We start from the raw sequence: 19190 nt of genomic DNA, 5'->3' as shown, positions 1-19190 counted from the left end.
GCAAAGGATTGAAATGATTGATTGAAAGAAATAACAAGAAAGAAGATTGAATGATTGAATAACAAAACAAATAACAAGATTGAAATGAAGAACAATAAAGTAAATGACTTAATTGAAAAAAGACTAGAAAAATAAATCCTACATGACACTTGATTGAGTCTAGGTGCATTCTCTCTCCCTAACTTTAAGTTCTTATACCCATACTTTATGCAAATGACTGATTTGCCCTTCTCTATTACATTTGAGACACCTCACCCTTTACTTTATGCTTTTGCTTTTGCTTTTTGCTTTTTGATTTTTTCTTGATCAATATAGGTTTTAGAGAAAGCTATCTTTTGAATTGAGGACATTTATCTCTAGTCTTCTAAGTTGAGGACTTTGAATTTCAGCTATCTGGTTATGAGTCTTTGACCTTTGACTTTGACTTTTTTAGTACTTTTTCATAGTAGCTTCTAGTCTTCATAATAAGCGTAATTGAGGCTCATTTTGGTGCTAAGACACAACTTTTATGATAAGTGGTATGAATTTCTCTGTAACCTAAAAAAGGCAATAAAAGGTATGAGTTGTCTTTTAATTTCATTAAGCGTAAGAAGGGCTGTAATGCAGTAATGTAAGGGTAATAAAATGTACATTTGGGAGCTGATCACCACCCCCAAATAGCATCTTGCTTGTCCTCAAGCAAGGATGAAAGAAAAAACTAAGATCACAAATGAATGATTTTATAAGTTATGATAATCTCGTTTCACAGAGTGCGATTGCATTGACCATATGCAACAAGGCCTTAAACCACAAGGTATTTCCTAGTGGACGAGCTTTAAGCCTCGTGAGAGTTTTCTAGTGAAGGTACTCACAAACTTTTTCTATTTAGTACAAAAGGGTCTTGTTTCCTTATTTATTCTCAGAAGTTTATACATCTCATTAGCGGGGAATAAGGACAAACTTTTTTGAACTTAGAATAATACATGTACAATAATTTGATCACCTAAAGATAAATGTGCAAAACATGAGCAATGAAATGCAAAAGTAGAGTCGTTTGACTTTTAGAGAGCGTCCTTAAGGTGGGTTCTCACAAGGGTGTGTTGCAATCACAACTCTCTGACAAATTTACTCAAGGTTAATTCTCTCAAGTGCAGCGGGCACTTATATTCCTCACATACTCAAATGACATCCAAAGAAATTAGAGTTGATTGATAACGCTTGCCACTTACTATCACACCATCCTATTCCTAATTGAGCTAGAGGTTTTTTATTAGGAGTTATGGGGCAAGGGTGATGGTTTAGAAAGAAAATGGAAAGGAAAAACATAATCGAATAAGTTGAGAAACCGGGTCTTCAAAATACTTGTAACCAAAGAAGAACCTCGTTTTGTTCTTTGCTTCCGAATTGTGATTCTTTAGCCCTTTAGCTTTGTAACTCCATATGATCTTTTGGGGGTTCAACTTTGCTTTTGTTTCTTTTTGTTTTTGTTTTTGATATCATCTCCTTTTGATTTTGAACTTTTGGGAGATTCAATTTTTGACTCCTTCGATTTTTTTTGGTTTTTTTGTTTTTGGAGTTTTGGTTTTTGATGGGTCTTTCTTTTCTTTTCTTTCATTTCTTTTCTTTTCGAAGCAACTAACTGATCTGTTTTTGAACAATGTATTCTCTTCTCTTTTTGTGATATTCATCCAGTTCTCAACTCGTTAGTTGGGTAAGTTTTTTTATTAAGTGTTGTAATGGGTCAGGAATTTATGGTGAAGAATAAAAATGCTTTTAGAAAATGGTGAAGGCTCAAGAGGGGTAACCAAATGAAAAACTATCTTTTTGGGGTTTTAACATTTATTTGGCTATATTGATCCAAAAAGGGCCTAAATTCTCTCTTAGGATGTGGCGTGGTGATCAAGCAAGTGGACGTGTAGTCTTTCTATCCGGACATCCTTTTTGTCATCACTCAATAATCATTCAGATGAGACTTTTTGCTAGATTCTCACAGAATATATATGGAACTTAATTGTTCTAATCTTGGTCTCAGAAACTCACTGCTATATACAAACAAATATTGATGCATGTCATTCATAAAAAGATGCGGAAACTATTGTACGTATATTAGTCTAAGTTTGAAGAACAAGACCTTACTCTATTGCTATAATGAGACTTCCAAACTTTTTATTCATCATAGAAAAGGGAAACATGACTTTTTAATACTAAACATAAAAATATTTTTGGTCTTTTTCGAAAGTTTTTTTAAAAAGGAAGAAATATATTATTATATCTACTATAGAAAAATGCCGACTTTTTGCAAAATATTACTATACCGCCCCCAAATAGAAATATATTTTGTCCTCAAAGTATGAAGAGATAAGGAAAGAGATTACCATAGAAACATGAGCAAAAATGGCGATACACCTATATTCTATTCTTCATGATGAAAATACGCCACCCCCAAATAATTTTGGGGCGTGGGTTGTTTGATATAGAACGAGAAATACATGGTTTATTATACTACAGATAATTATTCTACTATGAAATATGTTTTTGTATTTTTGAAAACATATATGAAATGCAGAAAGGAAAAATGGAAAATTTTGGCATGATGTATTTGTATTACCTTATACTCATATACCAAATTCCACAAGAAAACAAATAAAACAAGCATATATATAATATTAAACATATAGTTAAACTTATACTAAATGTCATACACATTAGAAATAATAATAAAAATAAAAATATCCAACTATACAGACACTAGGGAAATTCCTAGTCAGAATGTGCGTGACTCATCTCGACGTTGAGAAGATCCTTCTCCTTGATGACGTCAGGTCCTAGCGTGTCTATCACTACGCAAGAGCGCAAATAGAGAGGTGGAGGCAAAAGATAGAATTATACAGAGAATAGTATCACTTTGGGTTACTCTATTTTGTTTAATTCTCATTTGGAGACGCCTCATTTTTTTTAGTTGGTTTTCCCAAGCAAAAGATATCTCTAACCATATAAAGGTTTTGACAATAAAATAATTGGTATCTTTGTGGTTTAAGCTGAGACAGAAAGTGCATAGTGATATGGGCAACCTTTAATAACACACATAATTGATCCTCAAACCGGCCTTAGAAGAATAGAGATTGCGTACTTCTATGGGTTGACATATGTGGAATCCATTGCTCGTGTTTTTGGTTTTAGAAAATCACATAACTCTTGGTGTATTGAGAACCTTGCATAATGAGAACGGAGAAAAACAACTATTTTGACAAAGAAATGTAAAATAAAGAAAAAGAAAAATGTATACTCGCTTTATAGGATCACACTTACTCAAACGACGAGTAAAAAATGTTTTACAAAGAATATGCGAGATATACGTGGACTAAAGTTCCGACACTTACAACCACACTCTCCAAGAGGAGGGTCTGGTTACCTTAAGGATGCACTCCTATAGAATGCATCAAGAAAACATAACATGAATATTTTATAGTCAGATATTCAAGACTATATGTGGGGTCATTTTAAGTCAGATTCCCCAATACTATGCATATGAGATGGATGATATGTTGTTAACTATATACTAATTGTGAGGGAGTAATATTCATATCCAATGAATATCGCACACGTGTCTAGCATATGCAAAACTACCAACCGACCTCATATCCTTGTCCTCAGAGCTCGCTTCATAGTAACTCGACTCAGGCAAGCAACCTATTCAACTTGTACCCAGAGCGATGTCATCACCAACCGATCTCATGTACTTGTCCTGCGAGCTCACTTCGAAGTGACTCGAGTCGAGTAAACGATCTCACCCAGAAGCGACCTCCATAGCGCTTAATCCTCTTGTCCACAATGGCTCGTAACATATGTCTTTAATACAGCCATCAAGACTGAGGCTTCAGGCATGCTTCGCAATAAATGTCCTTAACTCGCCATCATGGCTCGCGAGTGACCTGAAGACCTGGATCTGACTTGACATAGGAGAGCAAGAGGCGCTGGCACCTTGCCTATATAAAGAGGATGAGGAACTACGTCTGACCTGATTCAAGTCTCCCCCTAGCAGAGAGAACTTGATATGTAGGTAGTTCGTCCATACGAACTCGGTCAATTCAATCCATCAAACCCTTTCTCCCCAAAGATTGCCTATGTCAGTAAGGTTAACGAAATCTAACCTTTACATTGGCGCCGTCTGTGGCTCGATTTCTTGAGTTAAAAAACCTTCAAACAAAAAACCTTCGAACAAAATCTCAAGCCCACGAAGCATGGAAAGCCTCTAGGACCAAATGAAGAGTATGGTCACCCAGATGGGAGCCATGAACGACAACATCAACCTCCTACGACAGGAAAATGCCACACTAAAAAACCAGGTGGCACCTCAAAACCCAAACGGAGTCACCGCTGAGGATGACATAAACAAGGTGAACCAGTAAATCAATGAGCTATCCCAGCGAATCGACCAGAGTACTGTGAAGAAGGACGCCACCAGAAGATGCTAAAAACTTACCGAGTGTCCCCATTCATAGCAGAGGTACTTAGTAAACCCTCCCTGCACGATTTCATCCAGCCGCGCTTTGCGATGTATGATGGCAGTACGTGTCCCGGTCAACATGTAGCTCATTACATCCAAAGCCTTACACTCTATAGTGCACAGGAGTTCGATCACCTACAATGCCACTTATTCCCTGCAAGCCTGAAGGACGGAGCCCTCGACTGGTTCTATTAATTAAAACTGAACTCCATTGATAGTTTCGAGAAGCTGAACGATCAGTTCGCTAACCATTACGTTCACAAAAGACGTAAGAAGACCGACCTCAACTCACTCTTCCTGCTATTCCAGAAGAGTGACGAGTCAGTCTGCTCCTTCTTAGGACGATTCAAGACCGAGTTGCTGTCTATGGATAGCGACCTCAAAGAGTCCTTCGTAACCTTGCCATTCACCAAGGCAATCCAAAAAAACACCTGGCTATACAGGTCACTCACAAAGGAGCATCCTGAAAAATTGGAAGACTTGTACACTCGCGTGTACAAGTATATAAAGCTACATGAAGCTTTAGACCACGAAGGCGTACAAGGGGAAGTCGCAGCAATCTCAGACGCTGCCCCATCCTCATAAAAGCCACCCAGACCACAATGACATAAGTCTGGTACAAGAATGCACACGAAACGCGAGTTTGCTGTGCTGACAAGATCTCTAAGCTACATACTATAGAAAATAAAGACAGCGGCCTATTACCGACCTGAGGTAAAATGGCCAGAAGACACACTAGGAAAGCCATACTCCGCTTTCCATAAAACAAAGTGCCATGAGACCAACGAATGCCGTGGGCTCAAGCACTATCTCCAAGACCTCATTGAGATAGGGCATATCAAACACTATACTGATATTGCCGATGGTAACCTACGCCACAAGCTCATTGCTTGCAGAGAGCAAAGCCGAACTCCACAACGCAACACTAACAAGGAACGCTCTTACACTCTAGGATGCTCAAATGAGTGATCTCATCATGAGCGCCGCCAACACTCATCTGGCAGAGATAATAACAGAACGATCAACATGATCACCTTCTAGGATGATTCTGTCATGTCCTCCAGGGAGAAGAGTTGGCACTCTCCAAGAAGTATACTAGTTCTCCTCCTAAGCGGCCACCGTTCCACAATCAGCTGGCCACAGCTCAGGAGACATAACCTTCATTGAGGCTGACCTCAACAAGGTTTGCCTCCCACACAATGATGCCTTAGTTGTCCACGTCAAAATCAGCAACTGGACAGTCAAGCGTGTCCTGATCGACCTAGGCAGTTCTTGCGACATTTTGTTCTATCAAACCCTCAAGGAGATGAACTTGCCTAGGTCGGTGATGATTGATCCAATAGCCCCCCTCTATGGCTTCGATGGATCTCAAGCTAGTTGGAGACATAATTCTACCTGTCTCACTCGAGTCGCGCGAAGATAAAGTTAGCATCAACACGCGTTTCAGCGTTCTGGATGTCAACTCATCCTATACTGCCATTTTTGGACGCCGTTGGATCCACAAGATGCAAGCAGTGCCATCAACACTCCATCAGGTTTTACGCTTCCATGGCCCTAAAGGCATGATGGAGCTCAAAAGCAACCAGCTCGATGCCCACAATTGCAACCAGATCCCCTCAGTGAACAAGCCTGCTGGGGTTTCACACAAAAGCAAGGGAGAGATCACCAAGACCAAGCTGGCGGAAGACTTCATCTTTGAAGTCAAGACCCTAACCAAGACCCCCCAAAGCGAACTGACAAAGGAGAACACTGGGGGACTCGATAAAAAATGTCCCTTCAGAAGCCCATACCCCAGAGGTCACCCCACCCTTTCAGGTCAAGGAGGTACCTCAAGAGATCAAGACTCCAGAGGTCGCTCAGCCTGAATTGAAGGAAAATGTCAACCTAGGAACTTAGGAGTACCCCAAGTTCGTTTATGTAGGAGCGAACCTTGATCTTACTCTCAAGGCATAACTTGTAAGCTTTTTATCATTAAATAAAGATGTTTTTGCTCGGTCGTACATCGATGTGCCTGGAATTGATCCCAATGTTGCATGCCATAAGTTAAATGTTAACCCAAATGCTAAACCAGTTCGCCAACGACCTCGAAAGTTATCCCTTAGATTTCAAAATGCAATCAATGAAGAGGTAAAAAATCTCAAAAAAGTTGGCTTCATTAGGAAGGTCGATTACCCTGAATGGGTTGCTAACATAGTAGTAGTCCCAAAAAAGAATGCCACAGTTCGCCTTTGCGTGGACTTTACCAACCTAAATCAGGAAACTCCTAAGGATAGCTTCCCCTTACCAAGAATTGACCGACTTGTGGACCAGACCTGTGGCCATGAGCTCTTGTCATTCATGGATGCCTACAATGGCTACAACCAAATCCCACTGGTAGAAGAAGACTAAGAGAAAACCTCATTCGTAACAAAGCAAGGAATTTACTATTACAACATCCTCCCGTTCAGTCTCAAGAACACTGGAGCGACCTACCAAAGACTTGTCACCGATATGTTCCAAGACATGTTACGAATGTGGCCATGAGCTCGTTATTCATGGATGCCTACAATGGCTACAACCAAATCCCACTGGTAGAAGAAGACTAAAAGAAAACCTCATTCGTAACAGAGCAAGGAATTTACTATTATAACGTCCTCCCGTTCGGTCTCAAGAACACTAGAGCGACCTACCAAAGACTTGTCACTGATATGTTCCAAGATATGTTAGGAGACACCATGAAAGTTTACATAGACAACATGGTTGTCAAAAGCAAGAAAGTTGGAGATCACTTAGATCATCTCACACAAGCGTTCTCTAGATTGCGGCGAACACAGATGAAACTTAACCCCGAGAAGTGCCTCCTTTGAGCCTTATTTAGGAAATTTCTAGGGTATCAGGTCTCACAACATGGGATAGAAGCTAACAAAGATCAGATTCGAGCGTTCTTGGACATGCCCGACCCACAAACAAAAAGCAGATTCAGAAACTGTCAGGAATGGTGGCAACTCAAAATCGATTCATACTGAGAGCCTCAAACAAATGCCGACCTTTCCTACAAATTCTCAAGAAGGGTGAACAGTTTTCATGGAACAAGCAATGCCACCAAGCGTTCTATACTTTCAAGGACTACTTGTCAGCACCACCTGTGCTTGCAAAACCAATTGATGGTGAAACACTGGGGCTGTACTTAGCTATGTCTGACTTCGCTATCAGTTCAGTTCTCTTCAAAGAAGAACAGAACGCAGAGAAACCGATCTACTTCATAAACAAGACATTGTTTCCAGCTGAGAAGAACTACTCCCACATTGAAAAGGTAGTACTGGCATTACTGTACTCAGCAAGAAAGTTCAGGCCATACTTCCAAACACATCCAATTAAAGTACTCACCGACCTCCCGCTAAAGAAGATCCTTCTTAAAGCCAACAAAACAACTCGCATGGCAATATGGGTAGAAGAACTTGGTGAACACCACATTAAGTTCACTCCAAGAACCTCTCAGAAGGGTCAGGTTGTGGTAGATTTCTTAGCAGATTTCCTAGTTGACGACCTGAACTGGGAACCAGAGGTCGACACCACGACCTCTAAACAACATGATGCGTCGGTATGGTCACTCTTCGTAGATGGAGGTAGCAATCCAGGTGGCAGCAGAGTCGGAGTAGTCCTAGTATCACCAGATGGCACGATGGTGGAAAAATCAGTTCGCGTTAATTTTGCGACCTCCAACAATGAAGTTGAGTACGAAGCCTTGATCATGGGGCTTCGCATAGCATTAGAACTCAATGTTCAGGAGCTCAAAGTATTCAGCAATCACAACTGGTCGTTCACCAGGTCGCCAACGAGTATACCACCAATGAAGGTAACCTTTCTAAGTACCTTCAAGTTGTAAATCAATTACTGCCTTCTTTCAAGAAAGTCACCATACACCATTTCCTACAGGAAGAGAATCGCCACGCGTTGGCCTTGACTTCGCGTGACCCAAACACCTAACCGCGGACTCTAGGAAAGTACTCATCGAAGTAATTGATAGACCTGCTTACCAAAATGAGCACGTCCTAGAAATCAGCGACCTATGCCCACTCTTTGACACTTATATGAGTTAAACATGGATGCAACCTATCATAGATTACATCCAGCTAGGCAAAGCACCAACAGATCGCACCAAGGCCAGGCAAGTTCAATAACAGTCAGGTTGCTATTGCCTAATACACGACAAACTTTTCAGAAAGTCCGCCGGAGGACCCCATCTGAGGTGCATAAGCCTAAAATAGGGTTAGATGATTTCTCATAAATACATGAGGGAGAATGCGGAAACCATGCAGGAGGTCTCTCTTTGGCTCACAAAGCGATCTCACAAGGATACTTCTGGCCAAGAATGCAGATCGATGCCAAGAAATATGTACTAAAATGCGTTAAATGGCAAACATTTGGCCACAATATCATCCAGCCAGCTTGAGAACTCATCAATATTGCCAGCCCTTGGCCATTTCACATGTGGGGTCTGGACATCATGGGTCCATTCATTCCACAGAAAAGCATAGGCTTTCGATTCTTCTTAGCTGCGACATATTACTTCACCAAATGGGTGGAAGCGATCCCCTTGGCTCATGTCAAGGAATCTAATGTCAAAAACTTTATCTGGACCAATATCATTACCTGATTTGGCCTCCCCCACACATTGGTGATGGATAACGGCTCCCAATTTAAGGGAAAAATAATTAAGGAATTCTTGGTTAAGTGGAAGATCGTTCATGCGTTCTCCACTCCCCAGTACGCTCAAAGCAATGGTCAAGTAGAAGCTAGTAACAAAGCAATTCTGGGGAACTTGAAAAAGAAGATTGAAAAAAACAAAAGCTAGTGGCTAATGCTGCTAGAAAACATTCTATGGGCTCATAGAATGACAACTCGTTCTAGTACAGGCGAGTCGCCATTCTCACTATGCTACGGTACTGAGGCCGTCATTCCTACTGAGCTGACAATTACAACGACTCGATCTGAAATTGTCGAATCTGGTCAGAACGATTCCATTATTCGTGCTCGAGAGGTCGACTTACTTGAAGAACGACGTGACCTAGCAGCCATTTGAGTGGCATCCTACCACCAAACTCTGAGGAAGACATACAACAAGTGAGTAAACCCTCAAAGTTTCCAACCTGGCGACCCAGTCTTGAAAAAGACTAAGGATGACTCGAAACTGGCACCAACATGGGAAGGCCCTTATATATTGGAACAAAGTCGTTGGCAATAGAGCATATTGGATTAAAACCTAAGACGGACATGCATTACCACGCCCTTGGAATACTTTCTTGTTAAAGAAATTTTATCAATAAAAAATTCCATTTCCATGAGTTCTTACTCTTAACACTATACACATAGTTTTTATTTTGCATCAATGCACTGCAGTCTCCTAATGTTATTAAATAGACGCACAGCTCGCTCTCTAAGAGCAACACACTAACTTGAACTAAAACGCTCTCAAGAGCTCAAACGTTCTCTATACTAAAACGCTCACTCGAGCTCAAGGGCTTCATAGCTCCAACACTTCTCCTAGAATTAACTTAGTGCAGAACGCTCTCTAGAGCAGCCAAAATGCTTACTTGAACTAAAACGCTTTCTAGAGCACAAACGTTCTCTATGATAACATGATTACTCAAGTTAAAATGCTCACTCAAGCTCAAGGGCTTCATAGCTCTAACACTTCTCACGAGTTGAGGACCTATAGTTTTAGGATCAACTTAGTGCAGAACGCTCTTTAGAGCAGCTAGAATGACTACTTGAACTAAAAACAATCTCCAAAGCTTAAACGTTCTCCACAATTGACCTTTCCTCTTTTTGTGTGTGTATATGAGATGATATATGGATGATGTATGATATAGATAGATGATGTAGATGGATGATAGTCATTGAACAAAATAGAAGCATATTAAAACCTAATTATCCCTCAATAAGTAAAGGATGAGTAGGGTATTGTCCCACTTTTAAGTGTAGGTTTATATGAAGGACAAGACTGGAAAGGGGGTTTGAGGGATTTAAAACTATTATTATAGATTTTAGATTCTAATGCTAAACTAAACTAAACTAACTAAACTATTGAGAATTTATAAGAGAGGGAATTCAAGAGATTAGAATCCACCAATACTTTTAATCTATGACCTTCTGCTTCATGGTTGTTCTCACAAGTATACTACAATTAGGCAATCGAGCGAGTGTCGATGCCCTCTTGGATGAAACATCGTTAACGAATAACTCTACTTAAGGTTGTTCCTATGTTTATCCTACTAGTATCTTCTTTCCTTTTATATGAGCTTGGGTAGCTATTCAATGAATCACCATATAAGGCAAACACAAGAAATACTTTTCTTACTCTAAAACACTACACAACTAGAATAAAAGTAAAGAATAATAGTATAATATTCAATTACAATAAATAAAACCCCATTCTAGCATGATATTTGATTGCAATAAATAAAAGCATGTCACTAGCAAATATTCAATTGCAATAAATAAAATCCTAAACTAGCATGGTATTCGATTGCAATAAATAAAAACCTTAATCTATACTTCCATCCCCTGGTCTGGGCAATGGAAGTAATAACTAAAAACATAAATAACTAACCTGATTGAAGAATACCATGAACCAAAAGAATCAACAAACCCTAAGCACCGGCTTCATCTTCTCCCTTGAAGGAGAAGATTAGCCTTCCATAAAGAAGGAAGAATACGAAGAACGAGAAGAAGAAGAGTCGAAGAATATAAGACTAGAAAGACTAATTTATTAAGACCCAGCTAGTTAAAACCGAATATTTTATTATTAATCTCTCTCTGCCTTAAGTTCTAGAGACAAAAATATAAGTGAATTGGCAAATTACATGAGGCACTTAGGTCCTCTATTTATAGGGGTTACAATGAGTTCTAGAAGCATTTCAAACCGTTATTTGTTTCCTAGTACAAATCAACTTCTTTCAGAGTCCAAATTCATTTCCAAAACTGAGAAGGAATTGGTTACAGTGTCATTTCATGCGTTTGGACTCATGATCCATGCGTCCCAGATGCGAGAATTGAGTCTGGACTCACGATCCATGAGTCTCAGACGCGGAAGTCTATTTTGTCTCTTCTGCTCTATCCTTCTATCCTCTTTTGCGGGCTTTGGTCCAAGCAAAGAATCCTTTGGCCTTGGGCTTCCAAATAGGTCCAAGTCGCATCTTTAATAGCTTCAATTCCTTGGCCTTCTCCATGATTGTCCACGGGCTTTCCATGTGATCCTTAATGCTCTGAATTGCTCCGTTTTACCCCTTTTTCTCTAATATTCTACAAAACTCTCTTTTTCACCTGTAGAATCATAAAACATAACTTACAAATACTATTAGTTCACTAAGATGACTAAACAAGAGGCATAATCGAGGGTTAAATTGCACTTTTTGAGCACTTATCAACAATATAACACTCACTCGAGCTCAGGGCTACATAGCTCATTCACTTCTCACTAGTTGAGGACCTACAATTCTACGATCAACTTAGTGTAGAATGCTCCCTAAAGCAGTCATAATGCTTACGCGAACTAAAACACGCTCCAGAGTTAAAACATTCTCTACGGTCAAACGCTCACTCGAGCTCACAGGCTACGTAGTCCAAACACTTCTCATTAGTGGGAAACCTACACTTCTAGGGTCAACTACATGTAGAATGCCCACTTAAAGCAAGACGCCTACATAGGCTAAAACAATTACTAGAGTAAAACACTCACTCCAGCTCTAAGAACTACACAACAGGTTGATCACTCGAGTCCAAAGCTCTCTAGAGCCACAGTCTTACTGATCTTGCATAACATACACTTCTAAGTTCAAATCAAATGCAAATATCACAACATAAGGCAATTGCATTCAAGACAGAAGTAAAAAGATGAAATCAAATATGTATGCAGTTTATAAATGTCAATTATGAACTGCCTAAATAGACTTAGGAACCCAATTCATATACTAACCGAGCTGCTGGGACATCCCAGAAAACCAACTCGGTCAGCACGATAGCAACATCATACCAAACTACCCAGAACATTTTGGGAAACCAATTCATCCATGTACCATAAATAAAAATAGATAATAAAGGCGAACTGCCTAGGTCGCCCCAGGTTATCAGCTTTTAATGTATCTGGCCCATGCCATACAACTAATAATAAGGAGAATTGCCCGGGCAAGCCCAAGAAACCAGCTCTATTGTATCTCCAACAATTTCAAGCATGATTACAACTTCAAGGAACAACCAAAAACCTTACAATTTCAAAGACACAGAAGGAATCAAGCAACATTGGTCAAAGACTCTGTCTACAACGGATCCAATTCATCATGAGTAGTAGCATCACCATTAACATCAATGGGAAGAATGGCAGCATAAAGAGTATCGACATCATCTTCAGTTCGTTCAGCAAGGATGGCAGTACTGGAAGATGGAGCATTACTAGCATCTCCAGGTACATTGATCACTAGTGTACTTGGAGCCCCACTTTCGTGCTCTTCTTTCAATTGAAAGTACATTTGCTCTAGTTCATCAAAATCATGCCCCAAACTATCGTAAGCCTGCTGAGCCCTTTGAGCAACCGCTTTACAAGTTTTAGCGTATTCAGTTACAGAAGCCACCTTCTCCTCAAGCTCTGCAATTGAGCTGCTCATAGTCAGCTTCTCAAGAATGGCATCATTGTACAATCTTTTCAGCTTATCAACTCTTTCTTTTCTACCACCTGAACGTCCCTCACATTGGCCAGTTCGTCTTTCACTTTCTCCAGTTCTCCCTTCTCAAACTCACTTATCTGAACCATTTGTTTTAGCTTCTGATAACTAGCTAGAAACTACACAAAGATATCAAGTGTTAAATAATTACTTATATAGCTAACCAACCACAAGAAAAGTTAAAAGACGTACCAAACAATGGGCCAAATCCATCACCTTAGATTTTCAGCTAGGTCTTTACCATCCAAATCCTTATGATCACCATCTAGAACAACACCATCAAGCAAACATGTGGCAATAAGTGCAGATTTATAGCTACAATCTGACTTCTTCACCAGGTGCTTCTTCCCAGACTTCGGGTTCACATAAACAAGGTTCCGATTCAGATCATCACCCTTCTGGGAGGTCGTCTTGCCTACTTCCGTGGCAGCGACCTTCCCCTTCCCTTTACTACCAACATCAGTAGTCACAGCCAGCCCCTTCTCAAAAACTGTCCAGATCGGGTATCGCCAGGTCGAGTGCGGTTCTAGACCTCGAACTCCTCACCCCCTTACCCCCAATTCGCTCGGGCAAAGCACTGGCTCCCAACAGAGTGGTTATCGACCCTAGCCACCTTGGTGGCCCTAGGATCAGGTGCAATTGCCTTCCACTTAGCCAGGCTGCTTGGCCAGCGAGGCACGAACCCGATCTCCTCTAGGTCCAGCGGCGAACCCTCCCTTGTCTTCTCCTGTGGAGAGACCCCCGAGCCATCACTGCCACCATAGACAGGTCACCTCACCGACCTGCCCATAGACCCAGAGGTTCCAGCTCCTCTGGCAGGATGCCCATAACTAGAATGGTTATTATTCCTTTCTTCCCTTGTAACAATTCTACTGTTTCCCCTTTCCATTATCGACTCAGTAGACGACTCACTATCAATTTGACCACACGCTCGCTTTCTTTGGTTCCTTCTCTTCAATTGTATCTCCCGACCTCCCCTCTCCACAAAGCAGTTCACTATTTTGGGAAATTTTTTTTTTGAGCTTGACTAAGCTTAGTGAACTTCTCAATCACTCCACGCAACCTTCGCCTTGTGATAACGACCTCTGAAAGACAACCAATTCAAAGGTCAGTTCGATATAGCAGCTATTTTTTAATAATAAAACAAAGCAAACAGAAACATACCAGTAAAATTACAAACCCTAGTCTCAACACTAAACCCAGGGGCATAATAATTTCCAACCATCAACAATGGTCTCCTTTCCCAGGGTTCGTTACTAATCCCATCCAGGACGCTCGACTTCCTAGTCAGTGTCTGTAAACTAAAATTGTTGGCCCTGGACCGCTTCATAGCAAAGTGCTCCACGATATCAGTGACCTCAATGCGATACTCACCACTCTCATTCAATAGATTAAATACCCTTAACAAACGCCACGTGTTGCCAACGAACTGGCAGGGCACTTTCTCACAAAAATTTAAAAAATCACAGGTTAATCTGGAGAACGGTAACCTCATTCCAGTCCTCAGCTATCCCTCACAAACCACAACCCCATAATCTCTAGGAACGAACTCTGTACTAAAAACGTTCTTTACAAACGTAAATAGCCAATTCGCTGACCGTTATACCACAAGCTTCCCTTAACTTTACAAAGTTATTTACATCATTTCTATCTATAATTCTAGGAGGTAAACCACTAGAAGAAGAAGATGCCATTGTAGAACTGGAATTACTCGCTATAGCTATGACAAATGCTAATCTTACTTCTACCTCCTCACTCTCGAAACCTACCGACTCTGCTATTACTTCATCAGATCGTGTGTCATCTAAATAAGACATGTTTAGGTTGTTGTTTTTTCTTATGAGCAAAGAGCTACATAGGACTACAAAGAGAGAAAGAACACAAAGCAGGAGAAACAAAAATGGCAGAGAAACTAACCTGGTACTCGAAAACCTTTGCAAAGTTCTGAAAAATAAGGGAACGGTGGCTGTTCAGTTCACCAGCAACATTTTTGTGCAAAAATCTTTCAGTTCCCAAGGCAAGTCATGATTGCACTCAAAACCCTAGACGACACATCACTTTATGTAGCCCCTTTTTGAATTCCACAAAATGAGGTAGTTACTATTTCTCCTCACACCTGTTCGTATCCTCACATGTGCTAAACACATGTTATTGTTCTCTCTCAGCAGGTTGCTCCTGTGCAAAAAGTGACCTACTGAGATGGGGCTGTGTGAGGGAGTAATATTCACATCCAATGAATATCACACACGTGTCCAGCAGATACAAAACAACCAACTGACCTCATATCCTCGTCCTCAGAGCTTGCTTCATAGTAACTCGACTCAGGCAAGCAACCTATTCAACTCACTCCCAGAGTGATGTCACCACCAACCAATCTCACGTACTCGTCTTGCAAACTCACTTCGAAGTGACTCGAGTCGAGTAAACGATCTCACCCAGAAGCAACCTCCATAGTGCTCAATCCTCTCGTCCATAATGACTCGTAACGTATGTCTTTAATACAACCATCAAGACCGAGGCTTCAGGCACGCTTCACAATAAATATCCTTAACTCGCCATCATGGCTCGTGAGTGACTTGAAGACCTGGATCTGACCTGACACAGGAGAGCAAGAGGCGTTGACACCTTGCCTATATAAAGAAGATGAGGAACTACGTCTGACCTGATTCAAGTCTTCCCCCAGTAGAGAGAACTTGATACGTAGGCAGTTCGTCCATACGAACTAGATCAATTCAATCTATCAAACCCTTTCTCCCTAAAGATTGTCTACGTCAGTAAGGTAACGAAACCTAACCTTTACACTAATAGTCTAAACAGTTGGGGATCTTTATATAAAAACATATGAAAGCATACATGATAACAGTAAAATGATAGTTTTACCTACGCATAAATGATGAAACTTAAACCCAAGTAAAACTAAAACTATTCTTTACGTGTGTTATCAAAGTTTTTCTACTCTCAATGCTATCGCAATAGAGTTGGAGTAAAAGATTCGTTCCACTCCTAGTTCTTTAGTATTGGCATTTTCTATTATTATCGATCCTATCCAAAGTTAATGAGAGTATGATGAGAATTATACTACGATGCAAATACTAAACAAGATACGAATAACTCAACTATGAAATGCTAAATTGATACTAGATAAAGAATTAGGGGGGATTGATTCCACCTTAACTCGACTTAATTAACTAGCGAAGATTCGTCGTCATCCGAATTGCAATGCTTTCGCTTAGCAATTAGGTGTTCCTAATCCCTAATCATTCATGATAATCTCTACCAACTAACAACTAGCATGTGAAGCAATCAAACCCATTCTCATGGTGAACTAATTACTTTCAAGATTGGAATGGAAAATTACGACTATTCTATCCTAACAACAACCAGGCTTTCATCAAGGCTTATTCAACCCCCTCTAATGGAGGTTTAGCTTAGAGTCATTAAATTATCATTTCCAATTGAATTCAAACAAGACATAATATAAAGATTCTAACTTTACTAATTTGAACTAATCAAGAATTCAAAACTAAATTAACACTAAGAAATGATTAACAACTAAGATATGAATTTAACAATACTAAAACTAAATAAGAATTTAATTAATAAACTAAATTGAGATGAAAATGAATACTTTATTATGAAACTAATAATTGATTCTAAAATAATAATCTACTTGTTCTAACACTAATTAATTGAAAGATATAACTAGATCTAAAACAAGATATGAAAAACTAATTAATAGAGTCTAAATCTAGATCTATAATTCTATGCTAATGGCTACCTAATTTTCTATTTGCTTAAAAGTTAAGTCTTGTGTGTTGAAATGGAGGAGACCAGATCCACATTTTCGTGCATAGGCTGAGGAGCCATGTTTTGGGCCTGAAAATCGAGCCCAAAACCCAATTTCTTCAGTCCACAGAGCCCTTTTCAGCCAGATTTGACTTCAGCAGACTTTTTGTCCACTTTTGCTTCTCTAATTGGGTCAATGCTTAGACCATTAGAAATCTCTTTCTGAGCTGGTCGTTTTGACATAAGGTAGGTCAAATTCCGAGATCTGAGTCCAAAGATATGGCCTTCGGAAGTTCTGCTGACTTTGTGCGTTGTTTCTGCCTGCGTTGACTTTGACTTTTCAGCTTTGACCGGGCTTTGTAAAGTCATTTTCTCCTTGAATCTTGGCCTTTAATCATAGAACTTCTTAGTAACCAACCTGTAGCGACCCAATTTATGATGGCTAGCGGTCCTGCGGGTGATGGATCCAGAAAGAGGACATACGGTGGTATGGGAGGCATTCTAGAAGGGTCGCGGGCATAGGAATCGAGCGTGATGGCCGAGAACCAAGGACTAGCAGTGGAAAGCCACGAACTGAAGGGGTAGCTGGCCTGGAGTTGTACCATCTGAACACATGCCCAACACGAGCAAGGAGAAAACCTTAGGGTCCCGTATTGGAACCCTCCACGCAGCAATCGATGGACCGAAAGATGGAGGGACAGGTGGAGGGCCTAAGAGAGAGGTGAGGGATTATAAATAGAACAGTAGAGGAGGAGAGAAAGATAGGTCACAACATTTGACGCCGTCTGTGGGAAACGAGAGTGAGAAGTAGAGAGATGGCAACAAAAAGAAGAGTGGGCCGACCGAAAAAGGCAACGGTCACTGAGATGGACATGGAGTCAGTAAGGAGTGAAGGGGAAGAGCAAGGTAGGGAAGAGACAATAATGTCAAAGGTAGAGGAAACAAGGTTTTTACATGAGGAGATAGCAAGGTTGAGGGAAGAAAATAAGGGGTTAAGGAGAGAGAAAGAGACAATAGAGGAGTCGGAAAGGGAGGTGTCGGGAGCAGAGAGAGAGGAGGAAGGGGGGACAGATGTGAAAGAGCAGAAGGTGGTGGGACTCACCAAGGAGCAAGTCAGAGAAATAATTGCCAGCAATATGAAAGCTAGTCTGGAACATGCCAAGGGCATAGGAGGTGCGACAAGTCAGGTGGTGGCAGGATTGAACCGCAACCCACTGGCAGACGCGATCTGGAAGTCTGAGGTGCCGAAGAGATTCAACCAGTAAGGTTTGAAAGGTATGATGGGACTGGAGACCGCGGACCATATTCATCACTTCTGGCAGCAGATGCCGCTGTGGCAGGAGCCACAATATGACGGGTTAAGATGCATGATGTTCCCGGCAAGCTTAAAAGGGGGAGTATCTGACTGGTATTATAGATTACCTTCTAAGAGTATTAATAGCTTTCAGGTGTTAGAACAGGCATTCATTGACCATTTTATACACTAGAAGAAGTGTGTTGTTAATATCGCAGCCTTGTTCAATGTAAGACAAAGGTCCGCTGAATCGGTGAGGGACTTCTTGTGTAGATTCAAAGCGAAGACCTTGAAAGTGGAGAATCTGGTCGAAAAGACTGCGGTGATAGCTTTCGAGAGAGGATTGCGTCCGGGAACAAGGGTACATGAGTCGGTAGCCAAGAATGAAATTGCAACATTACAGGAGCTATACCCGAGGGTGGAGAAGTACATCAGGTACGAAGACACCATGCAAAAGGAGGTGAGAAGGCCGGGGAAGGCAGTGTTATCATTGGAAAAAGGCGAGGGTCGTCGGCGATATGAGTCATCAGACAAAAGAGGCAGCGGATACCGAGGATATTCATCGCGGTCCGAGAGGGGCAAAGAAGAGGCTAGGAGGGAGAGTCGAGACAAAAAGCCCTATCGCGAAGTAGAACATGTGCCATTGAACAAGTCGTTGAGCGAGATACTACCGTTGATTCAAAATTTGCAGGGGTATGAGGGTCCGCAAACCAAACCAGTGGAGGTGCAAGCCAAACCCTATGGCGCATACCATCAGATACATAACCATGAGACGGACGGCTGCAGCGCGTTGAGATGGTTGATTCAGAGGATGATAGGAAAGGGGTTGTTGAAGGAATTTATAACAGAAGAGGAAAAAGTAGAGCAAACACCGACCCAGGGGAGGATATTGGGAACGATCAACGTAATCTTCAGTGGAGAGATA

The 19190-nt window shown here is 40.9% G+C and overlaps 1 protein-coding gene across 1 annotated transcript; it reads left to right on the top strand.

Moving 5' to 3' along the window:
* The first annotated feature begins 7460 nt into the window (after nt 1-7460).
* LOC147498607 (uncharacterized) lies at nt 7461-9548 on the top strand. Its single transcript, XM_086563285.1, has 2 exons — nt 7461-8293; nt 9359-9548. The coding sequence occupies exons 1-2, from the start codon at nt 7461-7463 to the stop codon at nt 9546-9548; spliced, it is 1023 nt and encodes a 340-aa protein (XP_086419411.1).
* The last annotated feature ends 9642 nt before the right edge of the window (nt 9549-19190 follow it).

Source organism: Coptis chinensis, chromosome 5 (genome assembly GCF_015680905.1).
Source record: "Coptis chinensis isolate HL-2020 chromosome 5, ASM1568090v1, whole genome shotgun sequence".
Lineage (NCBI taxonomy): Eukaryota > Viridiplantae > Streptophyta > Magnoliopsida > Ranunculales > Ranunculaceae > Coptis > Coptis chinensis.
Note: the sequence above shows the minus strand (reverse complement) of the source record. Positions and strands in the feature narration are given on the sequence as shown.